Source organism: Diaphorina citri, unplaced genomic scaffold (genome assembly GCF_000475195.1).
Source record: "Diaphorina citri unplaced genomic scaffold, Diaci psyllid genome assembly version 1.1 scaffold403, whole genome shotgun sequence".
In the NCBI taxonomy this organism is placed as follows: Eukaryota; Metazoa; Arthropoda; class Insecta; order Hemiptera; family Psyllidae; genus Diaphorina; species Diaphorina citri.
The window spans coordinates 160444-182349 of record NW_007377838.1 but is presented as its reverse complement, the minus strand read 5'-3'; the positions used below and the strand labels follow the sequence as shown (position 1 = coordinate 182349).

At 39.1% G+C, this 21906-nt stretch overlaps 4 protein-coding genes and 2 long non-coding RNA genes across 6 annotated transcripts in view; 3 read left to right on the top strand and 3 right to left on the bottom strand.

Annotated features, from left to right (window-relative positions):
• LOC113467093 overlaps positions 1 to 1669 on the bottom strand; it is a 2353-nt gene extending 684 nt beyond the window's left edge. The window contains exons 1-3 of the mRNA XM_026823084.1: positions 1291 to 1669; positions 749 to 773; positions 25 to 325 (exon numbers count right to left, since the gene is read on the bottom strand). Coding sequence (XP_026678885.1) covers positions 25 to 325; positions 749 to 773; positions 1291 to 1669 — 705 coding nt within the window. The remainder of the gene's footprint in view (positions 1 to 24; positions 326 to 748; positions 774 to 1290) is intronic.
• Positions 1670 to 2424: 755 nt separating this feature from the next.
• On the bottom strand, positions 2425 to 6777 carry LOC103508487 (protein SHOOT GRAVITROPISM 6-like). The gene is made up of 7 exons (XM_026823083.1): positions 6751 to 6777; positions 5957 to 6174; positions 5551 to 5742; positions 5170 to 5350; positions 3715 to 3989; positions 3048 to 3320; positions 2425 to 2733 (listed from the first exon to the last, which is right to left on the bottom strand). Exons 1-7 carry the CDS (start codon positions 6755 to 6757, stop codon positions 2425 to 2427), a joined length of 1455 nt encoding a protein of 484 aa, XP_026678884.1. The 5' UTR covers positions 6758 to 6777.
• Positions 6778 to 8914: 2137 nt separating this feature from the next.
• On the top strand, positions 8915 to 9208 carry LOC103508478 (trifunctional enzyme subunit alpha, mitochondrial-like). Its single transcript, XM_026823082.1, has one exon. The coding sequence runs from the start codon at positions 8915 to 8917 to the stop codon at positions 9191 to 9193; it is 279 nt and encodes a 92-aa protein (XP_026678883.1). The 3' UTR covers positions 9194 to 9208.
• A 1085-nt stretch (positions 9209 to 10293) lies between these two features.
• Positions 10294 to 21882, top strand: LOC103508486 (conserved oligomeric Golgi complex subunit 4). Its single transcript, XM_026823081.1, has 11 exons — positions 10294 to 10373; positions 11029 to 11145; positions 11322 to 11517; positions 12261 to 12458; positions 15750 to 15920; positions 16198 to 16394; positions 16780 to 16981; positions 19207 to 19461; positions 19936 to 20121; positions 20590 to 20798; positions 21519 to 21882. The coding sequence occupies exons 1-11, from the start codon at positions 10294 to 10296 to the stop codon at positions 21553 to 21555; spliced, it is 1848 nt and encodes a 615-aa protein (XP_026678882.1). The 3' UTR covers positions 21556 to 21882.
• LOC113467096 lies at positions 14934 to 15693 on the bottom strand. The gene is made up of 3 exons (XR_003391292.1): positions 15484 to 15693; positions 15145 to 15365; positions 14934 to 15057 (listed from the first exon to the last, which is right to left on the bottom strand). It is a non-coding gene; the product is annotated as an uncharacterized LOC113467096 (long non-coding RNA).
• On the top strand, positions 18195 to 19156 carry LOC103508475. Its single transcript, XR_541325.2, has 3 exons — positions 18195 to 18592; positions 18804 to 18884; positions 19091 to 19156. It is a non-coding gene; the product is annotated as an uncharacterized LOC103508475 (long non-coding RNA).
• Positions 21883 to 21906: the final 24 nt, after the last annotated feature.

Genomic DNA, 21906 nt, shown 5'->3' with positions numbered 1-21906 from the left:
TACAGGGTGTCCCGTATGTAATACCTGTGAGGAAGCACTAGAGTTCGTTCGCAACGTGTTGATAATGGTGTCCAAGTGCGAATGTATAATAGTTCGGTCTTCCAGCAAGCACAGTGTCACGCCCAGACAATACATGAGCGTCACACGCTCCTGACTCGTAGTCACGTCACTGGTCACGTAGAACTGTACACTGAGTTGTGACGCGAAGCTTACGGCCCAGTCACGGTCCATGTTGGAGATAATCACGTGCGTGAGCTCACGTAGCTCACGCTCCCACTCGTCCGAGTTCCAATCACTCACTAGGATAGAATAGAACAGAATACCACTAGAAAATAGAGTAGAATATAACCTTCTTATACAGCCACATGGGTCTGGCGGGGGACCTTACACAGGGAGCAGATAAGTGTCTTACTGTGAGACTATAAATAGGGAGCAGAACAGCCAAACCCAACAAGCCCGGCTAGTGGGGGTTACAAAGGGTTTACCATGCTTCAAAGGAAAAGCACAGGCCCTCATGATGGTTTGACTGCGGTTCAGGACGGGCCAAGTAATCTTGAATATTATTGGAAACGTAAGCGTTAGGCGAAGTTTTACCTCAAATTGGTTTAGATTGGGGCAGCGGTTGGCGGCAGTTTGTCAGATTTTTGACGGTTTTCAGCTCCATTTGACTAAACGGTTGGAGACATTGAAAAGGCTGTGGTATTGAAAAAAACCCCCTACAAAACCCAATCCCCGAAAAACTAAAAACCTAATAACGATAGAATAGATGCGCTCTGAAATTAGTACAATAATCGTCAGTTCCACCAATATTTTTTTCAGCCTCTGAAAAAATATTGGCCAACACCCTGTTAAGTTCCATTTGATTTTTATAAGCTTAAACAGCCGTTAGGGACTAAAAAGAAGGTTGGTGAAAACCATCCTAATATTCCAGTCAGCTCCTAACAAGTTGTTCCATTATACTATTATACCAACAGTTTAATAAAGCACTTCTTTATTGTATAGAGCACCTATCAGTGAGCAGAATAGAGTAATAGTTGCTGTTAGGAGGGTACGGTAATATCGGTACGGTGTACGGTAATGTCAGTGTACGGACGGTGAGGTGTATAGAAAACAGCACCACAGGCGAAATTTTAGATACCTACTTTATTGTTGGCAAAAAAATCTTTTTCTTCTTTTGTTGTCAATTTTTTGTGAAATTCCCTGGCTCTTCCAGTCTCCACAGAATTCCCTGACTTTTCCCGGTTTTCCAGTCTGGTAGACATCCTGTAAAATAATAGCAACCCAACTCACCGAGTAAGTCACCAACATGATGATACAACTCTGCCCCCTTGCTTTCCGCCACCAGGTTCAACATCTTGGCCGTCCCCTCTCCCCCATGCGGGTCCTGTAGCCCCTCCACTAGGCTGCGTGTATAATCCCCCAGCACGGCGTAGGGCAGCTTGGCACACACGATGTACGAGAGGGAACTAATATCAGTGGGGGATTCGTTGGAGAGGTCTGAGAAGACGGGGGGCAGGTCTTCATCCGGCGACAGATGGCCTTCGTAGCAGAGGCCGAGCTGTAGAAGGGATTGAGTACAGCGCAGGGCCGGGAGTCGAACCCCGGGCTCAGACTCACAGGCGCGGACACACATGTCACCTGGAATCATGGACAGCCGAGGTGATATCATGAGTGGAAGTTGCCTCTTTAGTTTAATTTTACTGTGTACAATGTGGGACAAAAAATGGTAGATAAAAGAAAATGGGTACCCAATATAAATAGATAAATTTCAAAAAAAGCTCAAGAGTGCACAATTCTCAGGACTTTATTTAAGTACGGTACCATTCCAAGCAGAGGGAACTATCAATGTTTTAGTTCAAGCTAGTAGGCACTAGGTTTCTATGCGTCTAATATGTATTACTATCCTTATTATAGGAACCCATTTTTGTCCTGTGCCAGGACAGAACTCTCAGAAAGTAAAAAGAACCCATTTTCTATAGACGTACAAAAAAAAAAGAGGTATACCTACATATGTACCGAAAACCTTCAAGTAGATACATTGTACCTACTTGAAGGAATAGACTACTAGTATATTATGAAAATAATGACATCATCCAGTGGGTAGGTATCATCTATTTATTGTTTGACATTACAATGTATTATTATCGGCAAGACCTTGAGAGTGATGGTGCATTACCCATTTATTTGTACAACCTCCTTTACTCCTGCAGTCTAAACAAGGTCTTATATATTTCATGGGTAGAGTTTGTTTGTGTTTTGGGTAATGCTAATTTTTGTAGTATGTGCAAGCATATTTTTCCACAAATGATCTTGTGAATAAGTACTCTTTTTTTTTATAATGGTGAAAAAAAAAAAAAAAAACAATTCAAATAATCAGGTTTCTTGATCAAAGAGTTAAACTAAGTTTAATATCTGATTCGAAAACTAGGTCATGGCCGTTGAAGAGCAATAGGCATACTGACAAAACCACAAATCTCGTACCTTGGCTATGGTTATTTTCAGAATATTGGAACACTCGTTGAGGGGTAGAAGGGGGGGGAGTTTCAATAGGGATCCAATGGTTTTCAGTATAATGGGTTTGGGTGCAGCCTGTGCTGCTTGTACTTGAGATAGTACTAGGGTTAAAATCTGAGGCTTGAATTCCAGTCCGGGAGCTAGTGTAGCAGGATTCTGGTAGATAGCTTGCAGTGTGTTGTCTATAGCGAGCAGACAGGCTTCGTTACAATCACCTTCCTGGAATGAAAACGGTGAGAGAGTGAAGAAATTCTCCATTAGTTTTGATATTATAAAGGTGTGACAAACATAGTCTATCGGCCGTCGATCGACAAGGAGAAACTATGTTATCGGGGCAGTGTGAACGGTTCAGTCGACATCGATTGACGGGCGGATCGAATGTTCTAAATAAAAATAAAAATAAAAAAATAAAACATATTCCAAGTCTCCAACCATTACATTGGATCTACCATCTCCAGTTAACTTTGTGTTTCTAAACAACATGTCTTTGGACGTACACAGAACTCAATCATCACGAGTAGAAATAAATTTACCTTGCAAATGGTGAGTTGTGATATAAAAAACTGACACAGGTTGGCTAGTTGCGGTGCCAGCTCGCTAGGTGGCGCTTCCTTCACCACGTATGCATACGAATAGAGCAGCGTCAATCGTGCCTTCTCGATTTCCATCTCCTGTCGCGTGTCACGAAGTAAACCGAGAAGACGCGAAGACTTTCGGGTGAGTTCGGATTTGACGAGAGCGTCCAGACGAGACAGCACCAAGGTCAAGTGTTTGCTCGCCACAATGCCCACTGCTTTGGCGCACGACTGCGGGATAGAAATAAACTCATATTATTATAACGCTCTACCCAAAACCTAAAGAGGAGCTAAAAATGAGCAAAAAGGCCCCAAGAGACTATGTCTGACATTTTTTCTCGGTTTTTAGGCCCCTTGGTTCAGTGTGGCCTCTTTTATGTCATAACTACTAGTATGACCTTTAAATATCAACTCCATACCTACCCGATGAAATAATCATGGGCATGATACACCCTAGGAATGCATCACACAGCTGACTCAAAACCCACCGTGTATGGAAAAATGAAATTGTGTTCAAAATCTGCTCGACCCCGTAAAGCAACAGTTTGATTAAGCGTGAAAAAAAAGCGTATATACAGGGTGTCCCTTATGCAAGCGTATGTACAGGGTGTCCCGTATGTAATACCTGTGAGGAAGCACTAGAGTTCGTTCGCAACGTGTTGATAATGGTGTCCAAGTGCGAATGTATAATAGTTCGGTCTTCCAGCAAGCACAGTGTCACGCCCAGACAATACATGAGCGTCACACGCTCCTGACTTGTAGTCACGTCACTGGTCACGTAGAACTGTACACTGAGTTGTGACGCGAAGCTCACGGCCCAGTCACGGTCCATATTGGAGATAATCACGTGCGTGAGCTCACGTAGCTCACGCTCCCACTCGTCCGAGTTCCAATCACTCACTAGAATAGAATAGAACAGAATACCACTAGAAAATAGAGTAGAATATAACCTTCTTATACAGCCACAATGGTCTGACGGGGGGACCTTACACAGGGAGCAGATAAGTGTCTTACTGTGGGACTATAAATAGGGAGCAGAACAGCCAAACCCAACAAGCCCGGCTAGTGGGGGTTACAAAGGGTTTACCATGCTTCAAAGGAAAAGCACAGGCCCTCATGATGGTTGACTGCGGTTCAGGACGGACCAAGTAATCTTAAATATTATTGGAAACGTAAGCGTTAGGCGAAAGTTTTACCTCAAATTGGTTTAGATTGGGGCAGCGGTTGGCGGAAGTTTGTCAGATTTTTGACGGTTTTCAGCTCCATTGACTAAACGGTTGGAGACATTGAAAAGGCTGTGGTATTGAAAAAAAAAACCTACAAAACCCAATCCCCGAAAAACTAAAAACCTAATACCATAAGGAAAGTCGTGACACGGTCACACCAGATTTTTCAATCCTTAGTCAACTTACATTTCAAATAGTCAACTAAGGGCGGTATTTTCTCGTTCATAATTTCGGGCAGTTTTGTATTCAGGGTGGAAGCGTACAACTTTAGGAACTCGAGCAGATAATCAAGTGCTGTGAATATTTTTCACGTGAATTCCCAATATCTCAAAATCATCTGCTTTTCTTACCATAGAAGCCAGCCTAGTTAGCTTGAGTAGAGCGTCTGCCTTATAAGAGCTAAGTCGCGGGTTCGATTCCCGCCTGGGGCGAAATTTATCCTGAAGGGATAGGGTTCAGTCTCGGAACGGCTGACTTTCTCCAATCCTGTCTTCCTTCTCTCTTTGCTTTTGGGACAATAAGACCCTAGCAGTTACAGTTCCCTCTAACAAACCTCTTGAAAAAAGAAGAAGAAAAAAAATCTTACCATAGGAAAAGGCACACTTGTACTCATCAGATTTCACTTGAGGCAACATGGTAATGATGACATCTAGAGTAGGTGCAATGTGAGGCATGAACTCTGTCACTGAACTCAAGTGTCCCAGAGTGTAGATCATAGAAACATTGGGTATCTGATCTCCACCTCCTCCTTGTAATCGGGGCTTTAAACACTCCATCACCTGAAAATCAACCTAATACCATAAGGAAAGTCGTGACACGGTCACACCAGATTTTTCAATCCTTAGTCAACTTACATTTCAAATAGTCAACCAAGGGTGGTATTTTCTCGTTCATAATATCGGGCAGTTTTGTATTCAGGGTGGAAGCGTACAACTTTAGGAACTCCAATAGATAGCCCAGAGTGTAGATCATAGAAACATTGGGTATCTGATCTCCACCTCCTCCTTGTAATCGGGGCTTTAAACACTCCATCACCTGAAAATTATTTTTGAATTTATTTTCTGACTTGATCTTATATCTGCCTTGAAAATGGACTACCCTAGTAATCAGGATGTTTTGGATTCAAATCCCACTCAAGGGATGAAGTTTTATAGGGACATGGAAAGCAAGAGGCAAATGCTACTAGGAAAATGCCCTGACATTTGCAGCTCATTACTATCTTTCCAGGTACTTACATTGTTACAGTGGTTCTGTCCTAAGGCCACTAGTATTGCTGATGCTGGCAAAGGATCTTGAGGTGTCTTTGTGAGTTCATCCAGAGAAAACTCTATCACCTGATTGAGTAGAGGAGGCAGAATATCTCCAGGATGTTCCTGACATATCTGCTCCACAGCTTTCAGTAAAGAATGCACTTGATTCAGACTTAACTGGAATCAGATCAATGGAAAGGTTTTAATTTAAAAATTATTCAATGAACAAACTTTGATTTTTCCCCCACCATAACTTCATTTTAAACCTAAGAAAATAAGTTGGTTACATGTGACTGCTTCAAATTTAGGTATGGGGAAAAAATCAATTACCTACTTAATTAAGAAAAACGAGATTGATTACTCTACTAGAAACAACTCATTCTTGACTTACTTTTGGATGAGATTTTCTAAATGTGATAATAGATTGTAAAATAAGTTGAGAAAATGGAGTGGATAGTTGAAGTAAAGCAGTGCTGATTGTTTCTCTCACTACATCATCCTTGTCTGACCAGGTTGCTTCAACCAGACTGCCAATCACTGAACTAATGTCTGGGGGATCTGCATTCTTACTGTTCTTGTTCTCATCATAGAAAAACTTGTAGACAGAATCTGCAAAAAAAAGTGAGTTCCATGTTTCAAATTGACAGTTTGTCTTGTAATAACTTTAGAACAGTTGGCCCAATGATGTAATTTTAGCATTTAGGCCTGGCTCAAATAGAGCCTTTTCTGAAGAATTCTAAAAATCACCTATCTACATCAAGTTTTTACCTTGAGATACCTATAGGTAGGTACTGTCAAACTTTTTTGATTTGGTGGGGCAGAACACTACCACTTTCCTTAATCTAGGTATACTTTGATCTGCATTCTTACTGTTCTTGTTCTCATCATAGAAAAACTTGTAGACAGAATCTGCAAAAAAAAAGTGAGTTCCATGTTTCAAATTAACAGTTTGTCTTGTAATAACTGTAGAACAGTTGGCCCAATGATGTAATTTTAGCATTTAGGCCTGGCTCATATAGAGCCTTTTCTGAAGAATTCTAAAAATCACCTATCTGCATCAAGTTTTTATTTTGAGATACCTGTAGGTAGGTACTGTCAAACTTTTTTGATTTGGTGGGGCAGAACACTACCACTTTCCTTAATCTAGGTATAATTCTTTATTTTATAACTGTGGAGTTCACTTACTTAGCATTGGAGAATCAGAGCTTTTATTGAGATAAAAAGTTGGCGTGAAAATAAAGCAAACAAAATGGCAAACTTACAGTAATACCGGTATGACTGGTACTCACGAGTGGCACTGTAGTACACAAAGCATACACAGTTCTCTGGCAGGTTTCCTGCAGATCTAACCACTCCGCGCCCTCACCGTGAAGGGAACAATTCTTCACTAGGAACTCGATCAGGATAGAATCAGTGCCAGTGATGTGATTCCGATATGCCAACTCCACGATGATCTTTACGAGGACTTTCCTCAGCTGAGGGGAAAAAATCAGCCGATTACATTACTAATATCTAATATGTATTACTATCCTTATTATAGGAACCCATTTTTGTCCTGTGCCAGGACAGAACTCTCAGAAAGTAAAAAGAACCCATTTTTTATAGACGTACAAAAAAAAAAAAGAGGTACTTATACCTACATATGTACCAAAAACCTTCAAGTAGATACATTGTACCTACTTGAAGGAAAAAAACGATTGTTGACTGAAGTGGGGTTTAAATTTTTGAAAAAGTATTGGTCAAATCCAACTTTATACTTTAACTTTTACTTATTTGTCTGTTTGATACGCGATAACTATCGGACGCTCGGTACGATTTTAATAAAAATGGCCGGGGGTAAAAAAAAGGATAAGGAAAGTCAAAATAAAATCATTAGCATAATATTCACGAAATAAAGCAAGAGACTGTGAATACTATGACAGAAAAAGGTAAAGGGTGTACTTTTGAGCCCTTTTTCTTTATTTCTTCTTTCTTTGGACACTTCAGATTTTTTCTAAATTTTCAAAATTTCGCGGCTAAAAATGATAAAACACAAAACAGCGTTGCCAGACTTAAATCTTAAACACGCCTTTACGAAAATACGCTTATATTTTATGGCTAACTTCACATCTATCGCGTCACAAGCCAGATTCACACACAAGTTTTCCTCGGAAAACAAAAAAAAAAAATACAAAAGTGCCCAATCAAAAGAGGAAGGAGGAGGCAGAAGCAGCTGAACAAACAACAAAAGTCCGATAAAGTTTTTGTTATCAAATTCGAAAGTTCATAATCATTTCTCTGCTTTAGCTGTAACTAGTTTGATAGGGAAAAAGTGTTATTCGTGAACTTGTTGCGTTCGTACAGAGACTAGAAATGGCTGCTTGCAGGCTACTTGGTGTTTTAAATAAAATCTCCCATCACAACATAAACTATTTGAGCTTCCCAGGTAATTGAAAATACTCCATTATTTTCCTCTTTGAAAACACTCTCTAACAAATTGGTGTTTGGTTTATTTTCCTGCTGATTCTTGTAAGTTTTTACTGTCTTCTTGTCTCTTCTGGGTTATGAACTTTGTACTCACAATGAATTTAATTATTAGTACAAATTCCATGATGAATTAACACATTCTTATCACATCAGTTCAAGGATTTTGTGTAATACTTTCCTACTTCCTGGTAGAAACACATTCCAATGCTCTCTAACATGATTGACTTTGCTGAAAGTTCATTATTCAAGTGTAAACAGGGGAACCAAGATTTAAATTGGACCTTCAAAACAAAAGGCAATCTGGGAGATGTAGTTCCTTGGGCCTAGTACTACATATGTATGCCTACTTCCATGTCCTAATGAATGATGACTTCCAAACAAAACTAATTCCAATAAGAGACTCTAGATCAAAGCTCTAATACTTGTAGAAAATTAAAGGTTTTTAGTTCCATCCAGGACATGTTCTTCTTAGCTACCTACCTAGTTTATTTTTTTTTTTTTTTTTTTTTGAGACTTCAAGAACAAAGATGGTTACTACCCGTAGATTGAAGAGGAACCCGACACTCCCTAAAGGCTAAAGGGCAGAAGAAGTTTTACAAAGAAGAGGAAGATTTTTTCCAAGAACTTTGTTTTAATTCAGGTAAGGTCTTTTCTTTTTAATGGTTACCGCTACATGTATTGATTTTTAACCCATCAAATATACGAGACCTTGTTTAGACTGCTGGGGTAAAGGGACTTTTCAGTCCTATTCGGGCAGGATAAACAAGGTATATTCTGTTCCATTCTAAGCTTAAATGTCCTTCTGGTGTCCCCCAGGTCGTAAATCCGGCAAGGGCTACTTCGTGTATGCCAAAGGCTCCAAGGCTCGTCATTCTAAGCTTAAATGCCCTTCTGGTGTCCCCCAGGTCGTAAATCCGGCAAGGGCTACTTCGTGTATGCCAAAGGCTCCAAGGCTCGCCCAGTCAATGACGGGGCTCTGGCCATTCTCAAGAAGTACAGCCTCCAGCCACAGAGTGCCCTCAAGGATGAAGATCTGCAGCTCAGAATGGTGTCCCGATTTGTCAACGAGGCTGTGCTGTGCTTAGAGGAGACCATTCTCAACAGTCCGGTAAGTTTCGGGACTCGTTTCCCTCTTTGTGTTTCTAAGCTCGTTTCCCAGTAATTCTTCTTTGTGTGGTTGAGATGTGTAGTCATACACAGGGCTGGGCTAGGCTAAGTTTGAAAAATAGAAAGTGGGGAAAATTAAAGATTTTTTTTTTATCTTCTATTTTTCAAGGCTAGTCCTGTTTATGACCACCACTTGGATGGAAATTTAGAACCTGGTCATTCTCGCCATGTTACAAGTCACTAAACCAGCCTAGTTAGCTAAGGTTGCGAGCCTGCCTTGTGAGCGCTAGGTCGCGGGTTTGATTCCGCCCAGGACGAACGTTATCCTGAACAGATGAGATTGATAAGGTTCGTTTTCGGAACGGCTGGATTTCTCCTTTCCCATCCTCCTCTCTTCGATTTGGGGACGATAAGACCTCCTCCGTTGTTAAAAGGTGTGTTCAAACACAATCGACCGCGTCTAATCGACCGCGTCGATAGACGAGGTGAATTCTATGTTATCGAAGCAAAGTACGGTTTCAGTCGACGCGATGTTGGGTCGACTATGTGTGGACACAGCTTTACAGTCCCTGTGCTGAGTAGGTGATTGGAAATTTTCGTGTGTGAAAGGAAATTTTTAGTATATTTGTGTAAATTGTTCTGCGTGAGGAAGTGGTTAATTGGTGTGAACGCAATGAGTTTCGCGTGTTAATAATTGTGGTTCGAATAGAATGGATTGCTTTGAATACAGTGGCCATTATACTAAGGGTCCTGCTAGTTAGAGTTCTAAATATATTTTTTGAAGCAATTTTTTATTATTAATATTTTTGAAGAGGTTTGATGGAGAGAACTGTAACTGCTAAGATCTTATCGTCCCGAAATCGAAGAAAGAAGGAAGACGGGATAGGAGAAAGCCAGCCGTTCCGAGAAGGAACCTTATCCCTTCATAATGTAATCCCCCATAAGAGACTCTAGATCAAAGCTCTAATACTTGTAGAAAATTAAAGGTTTTTAGTTCCATCCAGGACATGTTCTTCTTAGCTACCTACCTAGTTTATTCAAAATTAAATATTGATTTAAACACAAATAAATATTCAATATTTTCATGTACCTACTTACAAGCAAATGTCACATTTATTTTTTCAGGATCTGTTCCTAAATACTTCTATTCGCAAAATGCATCAAGCACAAAACACTTCAAGGAGAAAGCTGTGGGGGATGTACTGGTGGTCACACTGGATTCACCTGGAGTTAAGGTACAGTAATACAAATGTTTCTCCCATCATTGGTTGGTTGATTGGATAAGGAGGAAAAAGTCAAATTTCTGTTCATTTTCCTACTACTATTTGGGCTAATGACATTCAAAGTCGTGCCCCTTTTAAAATAAACTTATGAAAAAAAAAAAAAAAATCCTACTACTATTTAAGGTCTGGTGGGACTAAAATACTAAACCAGTCACAATATCCCCTGTTAATTATGCATATAAGTCATTAATATGTCAATAATATTACTAGCATTGTTAATTGATTTTGAGATTGATGATCCATCCAAAAATATAATCTTTGTGTCAGGTTATGATTTGTTGGCTTTCTAACCCTTTATCTCAAACTTTAGGAGAGAACTGTAACTGCTAAGATCTTATCGTCCCGAAATCGAAGAGAGAAGGAAGACAGGATAGGAGAAAGCCAGCCGTTCCGAGAAGGAACCTTATCCCTTCATAATGGAATCCCTCCGGGCTGGAATCGAACCCGCGAACTAGCGCTTACGAGGCAGACGCGAACAAGCTAACTAGGCTGGCTCACTGGATTTTTGACCTCGTACCTTGGTGGCCTTTTTTCCGAGCGATTCATTAGGCAATATTTTTTTCCAAAAATAAATTTATTATTACATATTATTATTTCTTGATTTCAGATTTGGCAAGCCTCAGACCCCAGTGAAGACGGTAGCAGTGCTAGGTGCTGGCTTGATGGGTGCAGGTATTGCCCATGTGACCGTAGACAAGGGCTACAATACTATCGTGAAGGATTCGTTTGAGAAAGGTTTGGCCCGAGGTCTGGGACAGATCAAGACTGGACTAGCTAACTAGGCTGGCTCACTGGATTTTTGACCTCGTACCTTGGTGGCCTTTTTTCCGAGCGATTCATTAGGCAATATTTTTTCCAAAAATAAATTTATTATTACATATTATTATTTCTTGATTTCAGATTTGGCAAGCCTCAGACCCCAGTGAAGACGGTAGCAGTGCTAGGTGCTGGCTTGATGGGTGCAGGTATTGCCCATGTGACCGTAGACAAGGGCTACAATACTATCGTGAAGGATTCGTTTGAGAAAGGTTTGGCCCGAGGTCTGGGACAGATCAAGACTGGACTAGATGGTGCTGTCAAGAGAAAGAAAATGTCCGCGTAAGTTAAAGCTACTTTGGACCGATTCTATAACTTAACGTTACCTTGCATAGGAGGAGAAAAGGTCTTTTGAAAATCCGAATTCAGTCAATCCGAGGGATTTACTCGAGGACTGGATTCATTTGGTTCACACTGGAGAAGATAGGGATTCCAAAGAGAGAAGCAAAAATATCTCTTTGTAAACTACTCGACCATGCCAAGGATAGCTCCAAGAAGTTCTATCCTTCCTAAGGAAATAAGACTGAAATAACGCCTTCGTGTATAAAGAACAAATTTTAACAACTTAAAATAACATATCAGAACTCTTAAGTATGTACACGATTATCCCTGGCTATCCAAAGGGGCAATAGTCAGCGTCAGAAACGCGCTTCCTCCTCAAGCATTTTTTTTCTTTTTAAAGATGAAAAAAAAAAAGATTAGTGTTTCTTTTCATTTGATGAAATATTTTACTTGTAGTTTTATTCAACACATTTAACATTTAACCACTTTACGACCTTACGTCCATGTTCCTTTTTAGATCTAACTAAAGATTGCAGAGGTAGTTGAAGGTAGGGGCAACCAGATATAATATGAAGCTGAACTTATCAGGAGAGGTCTGAGACTCATAGCAATCGAATGCAATGATAATAACATAAAATTTACTATGCTCAAATCTAATGATTACGTACTGGAAGGTCTACAATTCGTGCTGATATGGTTCAACCTCTTAAAATACTATACTTTTGTTTATATCAATTTCAGGCTGAAGTCGACAAAAAACTAGTAGAATTCCTTTCCTTGAAAACAGAGCTAGAATCTGATGTTCATAGCATTAGTGAATCCATGCCCAACCTTCACATTGTCAAGTCGGAAGCCAAAGAGCTGGAGGAAATGGTGAACTTTACTTCAACACTTGCCGAGAAAGTCAGTTCCAAAGTTAGACAGCTTGATCTAGCAAGGGTAAGTGATGAGCAGAGACAACCACAATATGACGTTTATTTTTTCAAAATATGACTCTAAAAATATGACTAATGGATTTATATATTTCTATTTTCCCCCCCTATTCTTTAGAAGTTTATTGTGATCAATTGATAGATTACTACTAATTACTTACTTACGAGTATTTTAAACCAATTAGTTGAATCCATGATACCTGTTTTGCTGTTTACACCACTGGTGATAGCACATTGAACAAAGCAGTTCCCAATGGTTCACTGAAGTTAAGCACCATTGTGTGTGGTTGCTATCCAGATGGGTCATCCGTTACCTGAAAGAGGGGACTGGTCTGGGTCGGGATGAAGTTTCTGACACTGGTTCATTGCCATGAAAATATCCTCAAGTGCTGTTTTGTCTTGTGGAACAAGACGAATTTCTATCATACTTCCTTCATCATCATCATCATCATCTTCTTCATCACCAATATCCCCTCCTGCTCCATCTCCTTCATCTGAAATTTTTAATTTGCCACATTATCTTATTTATCACTGAAGGTAGCAAATGTGGGAATTGTGTTGCTGCCTATTTGATGGTGAACTTAAGATCTGTAAGGACCATTGAGAAGCTGGTTAGAATCCCACAAAAAACAACATTCACATGGGGGAGGAGAAATTCATGTTTTAGTATGATAAAAAGGCAATTGCCTTGACCAATGTGCTGATGAACACTTTTAACTGCAAAGCAATAGTTATTAATTTACCTGATTTCTCCCTTTCAACCTGAAGGTAAATACATTCCTCAGCAAAATGATTGGTATCCCTAGAGATGGCATGGATGGTGATTCTTGGATACTCTAGGGCAAATCCTAAACCAGAAGAACTGTTTGTCCATTGCAGTTTACTGTAAAGGAGAAATCAAAATAATTCTAACTAGAATAAAGTCTATGACAAGCAATGGGCAGCAATGAAAGAAAGGCATTAGGTACCAGTACTTATCACTTAAACACATCCTTTACAGCTTGTTGGAAGTACTTTATTTTAAAAGCAATGGGAGTATGCTGTGGACCTTTATTGCATGACCTGTTTGAGGAGAGTCATTTTAGGTGGTTGTTGTTTTAGTAGCAATGCATGGATCAGAATTTTTTATTCCTCCCCATGCACTGTCTCCGTTATAAGGTCCAGGTTATGTTAGGTAGTAGGGAATGCTTTGGGTTTAAACCTCGCCTAGTCTATATCTATATCTTCAGTCAAAAGTCTTTTGTCTTTTTATTAACATACCTTTCTGCAATGTACAATGTGCCAGTGCCCAGGTTTTCATTCTCTATGTATGCAGTTGTTGCAGGTTCCTGATGAAGAACATTGCCACTGGGTTCCGGCAGATTACTTAAAGGAATCGATTGGAATGTCCTGACAACCATTTCTGGATTTGAGGTTTGAGGTGGGAAAGGAACACCCCCCCCCCCCCCTTTTTTTTTTTTTTTTTTTTTTTTTTTTTTTTTTTTTTTTTTTTTTTTTTTTTTTTTTTTTTGCGACCCAGCAAAAATTGGTGTTCTTCAACATCGAAAAATGGAAAATTTAATAGGGCATAACTCCGGCCCTGGTTGACGGATCAAGCTCAAACTTGCACTAGTGTACTACGTTTTTTAAGTACCAGATGATATTATGATGTGCCACAAATAGGGAGTTCTCATTTGAGATTTTAAAGTTGACCCCCCTGGGGGGGCCCTCTAAAATTTTGAGTACCTCCCAAAATTCTTTATCACAATCGAGGGCTGAGTGCAAAATTTTAACTGCCCAGGGTGAATAGTAAAAAAGTTAAAAGGGTGACCTGGGACTTTATGAACACCGTGTATGTTCCACATTGGTTCAGTGGTAACGGGGGCACGGTTGGTTCGACAAAAATTTGTACTCGTTTTTCGATTGCAAATATTTCAACGGGTTACTTTCTGGTGTTCTCGTGTTGACCCAGCACCTAAATGGGAAGTATTGTGTCTCTTCTTGCCCATCTGATGAGAGGCATACTACGGGATGGGCATGCTACGACACAGACCACAAGCATCCAATGTAGCAGTTGTTTCATCGCTATGAAATAAAAACAGCGGTGAAACACTCATCTTTTAAAATTCAATTCAATTTTTCTTACTATTAGGAATTCCGTGTCCATTACCATCCTGATGATCACTGGCATCTTCAAATTGATCATCTTCATCATTGTCCTCATCATCATCTGAAAATAATTGGCCACAAACAATGTTGAATTACTAATGCAGGGTATAAAACAAATGAGAAAAAATGAGCTACTTGAAATACCTCTTTACAAAATGGATTTATATATTTCTATTTTCCCCCCCTATTCTTTAGAAGTTTATTGTGATCAATTGATAGATTACTACTAATTACTTACTTACAAGTATTTTAAACCAATTGGTTGAATCCATGATACCTGTTTTGCTGTTCACAAAAACGAAAATAAAAATTATCTAGGTCTAAAATATTATTTTACACCAGATGTTGTGGCTTTCTTCAAACTTGGCGTTTGGCCATGAATAACAAACCCAGACCACATATTTAAGTAACAATGCAACGAAAATTAATTAAAATAGAACCAACCTAAAACCTTTTACCTGTTAATAAGCACAAACCCAGACCACATATTTAAGTAACAATGCAACGAAAATTAATTAAAATAGAACCAACCTAAAACCTTTTACCTGTTAATAAGCATACAGTAATTTATACACATAAAAAATATCGATAGTAGAAAAATAAAATAAAATCCCCCTTTGGTGCAAAATGATCAGAACTTTAAAAACATAAAATACGAGCTATGATCATTTTCTCTGCCTTAAATCTATTGGCCACATAGGATTTGAACAAATTTTAACAACATAAAATGATTACTTGAAAACATATATCAGCACGAATTGTAGACCTTCCAGTACGAAATCATTAGATTTGAGCATAGTAAATTTCTGGCCACATAGGATTTGAACAAATTTTAACAACATAAAATGATTACTTGAAAACATATATCAGCACGAATTGTAGACCTTCCAGTACGTAATCATTAGATTTGAGCATAGTAAATTTTATGTTATCATCATTGCATTCGATTGCTTTGAGTCTCAGACCTCTCCTGATAAGTTCAGCTTCATATTATATCTGGTTGCCCCTATCTTGAACTACCTCTGCAATCATTAGTTAGATCTAAAAAGGAACATGGACGTAAGGTCGTAAAGTGGTTAAATGTTGGTTAAAAAAAAAAAAAAAAAAAAAAAAAAAAAAAAATCAAAAACTACCTACTTTTGTGTTTCAGAGCAGGGTATCAGACTGTCAGAAGAGGGTTCATGATCTCCTGGACTTACAACTGTGCAGTAATGGAGTGGAAACCTGTCTGCAAAGTGAAGACTATGAGAAAGCTGCTGCACATATTCATAGATTTCTCTCCATGGATCAGAATCTGCTCAAGCAAACAGCAGATGATATGGCTCAAGGTAAAAAAAAAAAAAAAAAAAAAAAAAAACACCAGGGAATCTGCTCAAGAAAACAGAAGAATATAGGGCTCAAGGAAAAAAAAAAAAAAAAAAAATAGACACACCAGGGTACCAGGCCCAGGCCTGCCATTAGGACATTACTATCTTGCATAGTACCAAGTTCCTGTTGCTAATTCCTACCAAGTAACAGTGTGAGGATAGGTAGCTTGGTGCTACCTATTTTTAGCAAACATTTGATTTGAATGAAATGAGCACTGACTACCTATTTAGTTTTATTTTAACGAATGTATTCGGAAAAGCGAGCTGTGTCGCAAAATGCAAGAAATCCTGGGCAACTTTCTTCTCCTGGAGAGATACTACATGGAGGAGAGTGTGAAGAAGGCCATCTCCATGGATGTGATTGAAGAATCCTGTCTGCAGTCTAGCATGCTGGATGATGTGTTCTTTATACTACGCAAGTCCATTAGGTGAGGAACTCTGTCCCTAGTCATCTATCTCAAAGCCTTTAAATTAATCTTCTTCTAACAACAATGCGGAACGAGGGTGAATGACCATGCTATTGGATAGAAGTTAAAGAGCTTAACCAGCCTAGTTAGCTTGTTTGGTAGCGCGTCTGCCTTGTAAGCGCTAGACCGCGGGTTTGATTCCCGCGGATTTCATCCTGAAAGGATAAGGTTCGTTCTCGGAACTCTCCTATCCTGTCTTCCTTCTCTCTTCGATTTCGGGACGATAAGACCCTAGCAGTTACAGTTCCCTCTGTCAAACTTCTAAAAAAAAAGAACCTTAGAGATGTTTTTTTTACCTAGGTACCTATTGAACAATATTGACGACCTAATTCTAAATAATTTACAGGAGAGCCTGTACAGGAGGTAGCATGGATGGAATCTGTGCCGTGATCAACAATGGTTCTCTGGTTCTCGAGGACCAATTTCTGAATGCTATCCACCAATATCTACGCCTCGGATATCCTTCAGGATATCTGGATCTGACTCAGGCGTACAATGTGGTAATGCAGGGCCGCAACGATTCGGAACAATCGCGGGTGCAGTTTTTGGTAAGTTTGATACGATTTTTAGCGCTAACACTTGTCTCGTGTACAAGATTTATATTGGAATTCACCAATATATAGGAATAATTTAGGGACTTTTTCCAAAATCTAGGGACTTTTTTCTTTCGATCTAGGGATATATTTTTTTCCATCTGGCAACACTGGCTATTTATCAGAAAAAATTTGGATTGCCACGAAATTCAAAATTTACTATCAAAATTTTAATCTGAAATTTAATTAATACTTGATTATTTTACTTAATTATCTTCCTAGATTCTGTTTAAGATGGAGAAAGAAGCAGAAGACAGTGATAAAGAGATGCAGAGATTATTAAAAGAGATTGAGGATGAAGAGGTAAGTTGTAAAGTTGTTTTTGACTTGCCACTAGCACTAGGGGTTCAGAGAACTGTAAAACCTACTCCTGGAAAAGGTCCCTATGTAGCGAATGTGGCCCTTGAAGGCCTGATCAGGTCCAAAATTGCTTGAGCGAATGACAGCTTTATCATAATCATATTGTTCAACCTCTTCACCAATATTTTTCAGTCCCTAAAAGACGTGGTAAGGTAACAGGCTGTTAAGTTTCATTGTAGAGGCTTAACAGGGCTGTTAAGTTAACAGGCTGTTAGGATCTAAAAAGAAAGTTTTTGAAACCCACCCTTAAATATTTCGAAAACTTGAGGGGAAAAACTGTGGTCGAGTGCGTATCACACTAGGCATCCCGACAGATAAAAAGTTTTTTCGGCAATTGAGTAGCTACTTTTTTCGAATAGTGACTAGTGGCGCAATGACCAAAGCAAAAGGAAAATTCACAGAGTTAATAGAATTAGTAAAGAGGCTCTTATTAATACACTAGGCATCCCGACAGATAAAAAGTTTTTTCGGCAATTGAGTAGCTACTTTTTTCGAATAGTGACTAGTGGCGCAATGACCAAAGCGAAAGGAAAATTCACAGAGTTAATAGAATTAGTAAAGGAGGCTCTTATTAATGCTGTGATATCCACAATGATTTTATTGTGAAGATGCTCTCAGCTTCACCACAAATAATTCATGAAACTAAAAACCTCCCATTATTTTCCAGACCTATCTAAACAACTTGGAGGTGTAAACACATCCTTTACAGCTTGTTGGAAGTACTTTATTTTAAAAGCAATGGGAGTATGCTGTGGACCTTTATTGCATGACCTGTTTGAAGAGAGTCATTTTAGGTGGTTGTTGTTTTAGTAGCAATGCATGGATCAGAATTTTTTATTCCTCCCCATGCACTGTCTCCGTTATAAGGTCCAGGTTATGTTAGGTAGTAGGGAATGCTTTGGGTTTAAACCTCGCCTAGTCTATATCTATATCTTCAGTCAAAAGTCTTTTGTCTTTTTATTAACATACCTTTCTGCAATGTACAATGTGCCAGTGCCCAGGTTTTCATTCTCTATGTATGCAGTTGTTGCAGGTTCCTGATGAAGAACATTGCCACTGGGTTCCGGCAGATTACTTAAAGGAATCGATTGGAATGTCCTGACAACCATTTCTGGATTTGAGGTTTGAGGTGGGAAAGCTAAAGAAGAACGGGAGTCAGGAAGTGGAAAAAATGAAAAATCCTAAAAATCGGAAATTTAAAAAAATGTAAGTAAACAAACTTAAAAAAAAACCTCTTCACACCCAACGACCCAACCGGCACCCGGCAGCCCGGCACCTCTGGAAAAACCTCTCCACAAAGGCAACACCGCTATTTATCAGAAAAAATTTGGATTGCCACGAAATTCAAAATTTACTATCAAAATTTTAATCTGAAATTTAATTAATACTTGATTATTTTACTTAATTATCTTCCTAGATTCTGTTTAAGATGGAGAAAGAAGCAGAAGACAGTGATAAAGAGATGCAGAGATTATTAAAAGAGATTGAGGATGAAGAGGTAAGTTGTAAAGTTGTTTTTGACTTGCCACTAGCACTAGGGGTTCAGAGAACTGTAAAACCTACTCCTGGAAAAGGTCCCTATGTAGCGAATGTGGCCCTTGAAGGCCTGATCAGGTCCAAAATTGCTTGAGCGAATGACAGCTTTATCATAATCATATTGTTCAACCTCTTAAAATACTATACTTTTGTTTATATCAATTTCAGGCTGAAGTCGACAAAAAACTAGTAGAATTCCTTTCCTTGAAAATAGAGCTAGAATCTGATGTTCAAGCTTCACCACAAATAATTCATGAAACTAAAAACCTCCCATTATTTTCCAGACCTATCTAAACAACTTGGAGGTGGCTGCAGAGTACGTGACAACCCTCATCCAGAGTCTGAACGAGGAGATCCCATGTTCTTCACAGAGAGACAAGGAGAAGTTGCAGAGCTGTCTGTCAGGGCTGAGTGGAGTTACATCCAGTCTGAGTACAGTCAAGGAGTATGGACTGCAGCAGCTACGAAGTGCAGCTATTAAGCCGAGAGTGGCACCCTGGATTGACGTGTATTTAACACTGAATCATAACCTGACGGAGGTAATCTCTTAGAAGTCACCCACGTGACATGGGAGACTCGCGATTATGTATAATTTTCAGTTAAGCTAAAGTATTATTAAGAGAACTAACCTTGGCGGTACAGTAGTTTCAGTCTTGTAAAAGGTGGGAAAGGCTAAGGCTTTGTCTGAGAATACGTAATTGTGAATTTGTGGCGTTATTTTAAACACAAACATTGGCTTTCTTTTTCATAGAGTTCGATGTAGGGATGTGCAATTACGGAGGTCTTATCGTACCGAAATCGAAGAGAGAATTCAGAACAGGATAGAAAGCCAGCCGATCCTAGAATGAAACTTATTGGTGTAGTATAAAGTTCGCCCTGGGTGGTAATTGAATCCGCGACTGAGCGCTTAAAAGCCAGGCGCGCTACATTCCTAGCTAACTATGCTGGCTAAAACATTGGCTTGAAGGCCAATAAAATGGGAGTTTTAAACCCTTAATCTTATTTGCCCACAGGAAGAATTTGTAGCCTATGAAGCAAACGAGCCGTTCATTGGAAGTCTCGTGATGCATTTGGACACCCTTCTGGCTGAGTTTAAACCTCGCCTAACCCAGGCTAACTATGACTCCCTAGTGTGTATATTAGCGCTGGAGGTTACTTCACATCTGGAGCGAGTTATTGTCAAGTGCGAATTCAATAGGGTAAGACAACAAATTATTTATTTTCTAGAAAAACTTTCGTATGATAATGTACGTTGTACATATTTAGAGATATTCTAGCCAGCCTAGTTAGCTTTGAGGGTAGCGCGTCTGATTGTAAGCGCTAGACCACAGGTTCGATTTCAGGCCGTGGCGGATTTTTCCTGAAGGGATAAGGTTCGTTCTCGGAACGGCTGGCTTTCTCCTATCCTGTCTTCCTTCTCTCCGCTTTCGGGACGATAGGACCATAGCAGTCATAGATCCCTCCATAATACCTCTTTTCTTTTCTTTCTTTTTTTAAGTAACTACTAGGGGATAAGGTTCGTTCTCGGAACGGCTGGCTTTCTCCTATCCTGTCTTCCTTCTCTTCGCTTTCGGGACGATAGGACCATAGCAGTCATAGATCCCTCCATAGTACCTCTTTTCTTTCTTTTTTTAAGTAACTACTATTTATATTTGAATAATTTTCAGCTGGGTGGAATGACTCTGGACAAAGAAGTTCGAGGTCTAGTGAGTTATCTGAGTGGAGCCACATCATGGACTATTCGTGATCGTCTGGCGAGACTCATGCAGATATCCACAGTGCTTAATTTGGACAAGGTGTCTGAGATTTCAGACTATATCAGTAGTGCCACCTGGCGTTTATCTACGAGTGATGTACGACAGTTCATGTCACTAAGGTAAGAGTACTTACACATAAGTGTATAATCTCCTAATAATTCAATATCAAAGTAACAGAACCACTAAGGTAAGAGTACTTACACATAAGTGTATAATCTCCTAATAATTCAATATCAAAGTAACAGAACCGAATATACCTTGTTTATCCTACCAGAATGAGACTGAAAAGTCCCTTTACTCCTGCAGTCTAAACAAGGTCTTATATATTTCATGGGTAGAGTTTGTTTGTGTTTTGGGTAATGCTAATTTTTGTAGTATGCAAGCATATTTTTCCACAAATGATCTTGTGAATAAGTACTCATGAGACTGAAAAGTCCCTTTACTCCTGCAGTCTAAACAAGGTCTTATATATTTCATGGGTAGAGTTTGTTTGTGTTTTGGGTAATGCCAATTTTTGTAGTATGTAAGCATATTTTTCCACAAATGATCTTGTGAATAAGTACTCTTTTTTTTTATTTCCAATCCTCTTTTTCCTTTCGATTTCGGGAGGATAAGACCTTCGTTTTCACAGTACCCTCTATGAAGTCTCAAAAAAAGTTAAATGTCAGTTTAGTCTTGGAAGGTAGCGCGCCCGCTTTGTAAACGCTAGGCTGCAGGTTCGATTCCCGCCCAGGGAAACTATCATAAACAGATAATGCTTGTTCTCAGAATAGCTAGCTTTCTCCTATCCAATCCTTTTTTTCCTTTCGATGATGAACACTTTTATTTTCTGTCCACAGGAAAGATTTCAGCAATGAAGATATCATGAGACTTTAGTAAAAGTGAAAAATAGAGAGTGTCATCCTGAAAATACGTGTGATAGAAAACAATGTTGTTGCAAGATCAATCAGAGACTGTGATACCTATGAATTGATTTTGTAATGGTAACAATAGATGATTGATAGGTGTATTATTGATATGTATATTTTTGCTGCTATTGTGAGGTGTACTGAGCCTTAAGAAGTAGAAAGAGTTGCCCCTCAAATTTAAAATTCAATCAATCACAAACACATTATTGTGATGGAACATGTCCTCTAAGTTAATGGTTCTCCTGGTTTATTTAATGAGAACATTATTAGCATGTAATTTCCCTACTACACATCTTTTTATTAGATGCCATCCAATGAA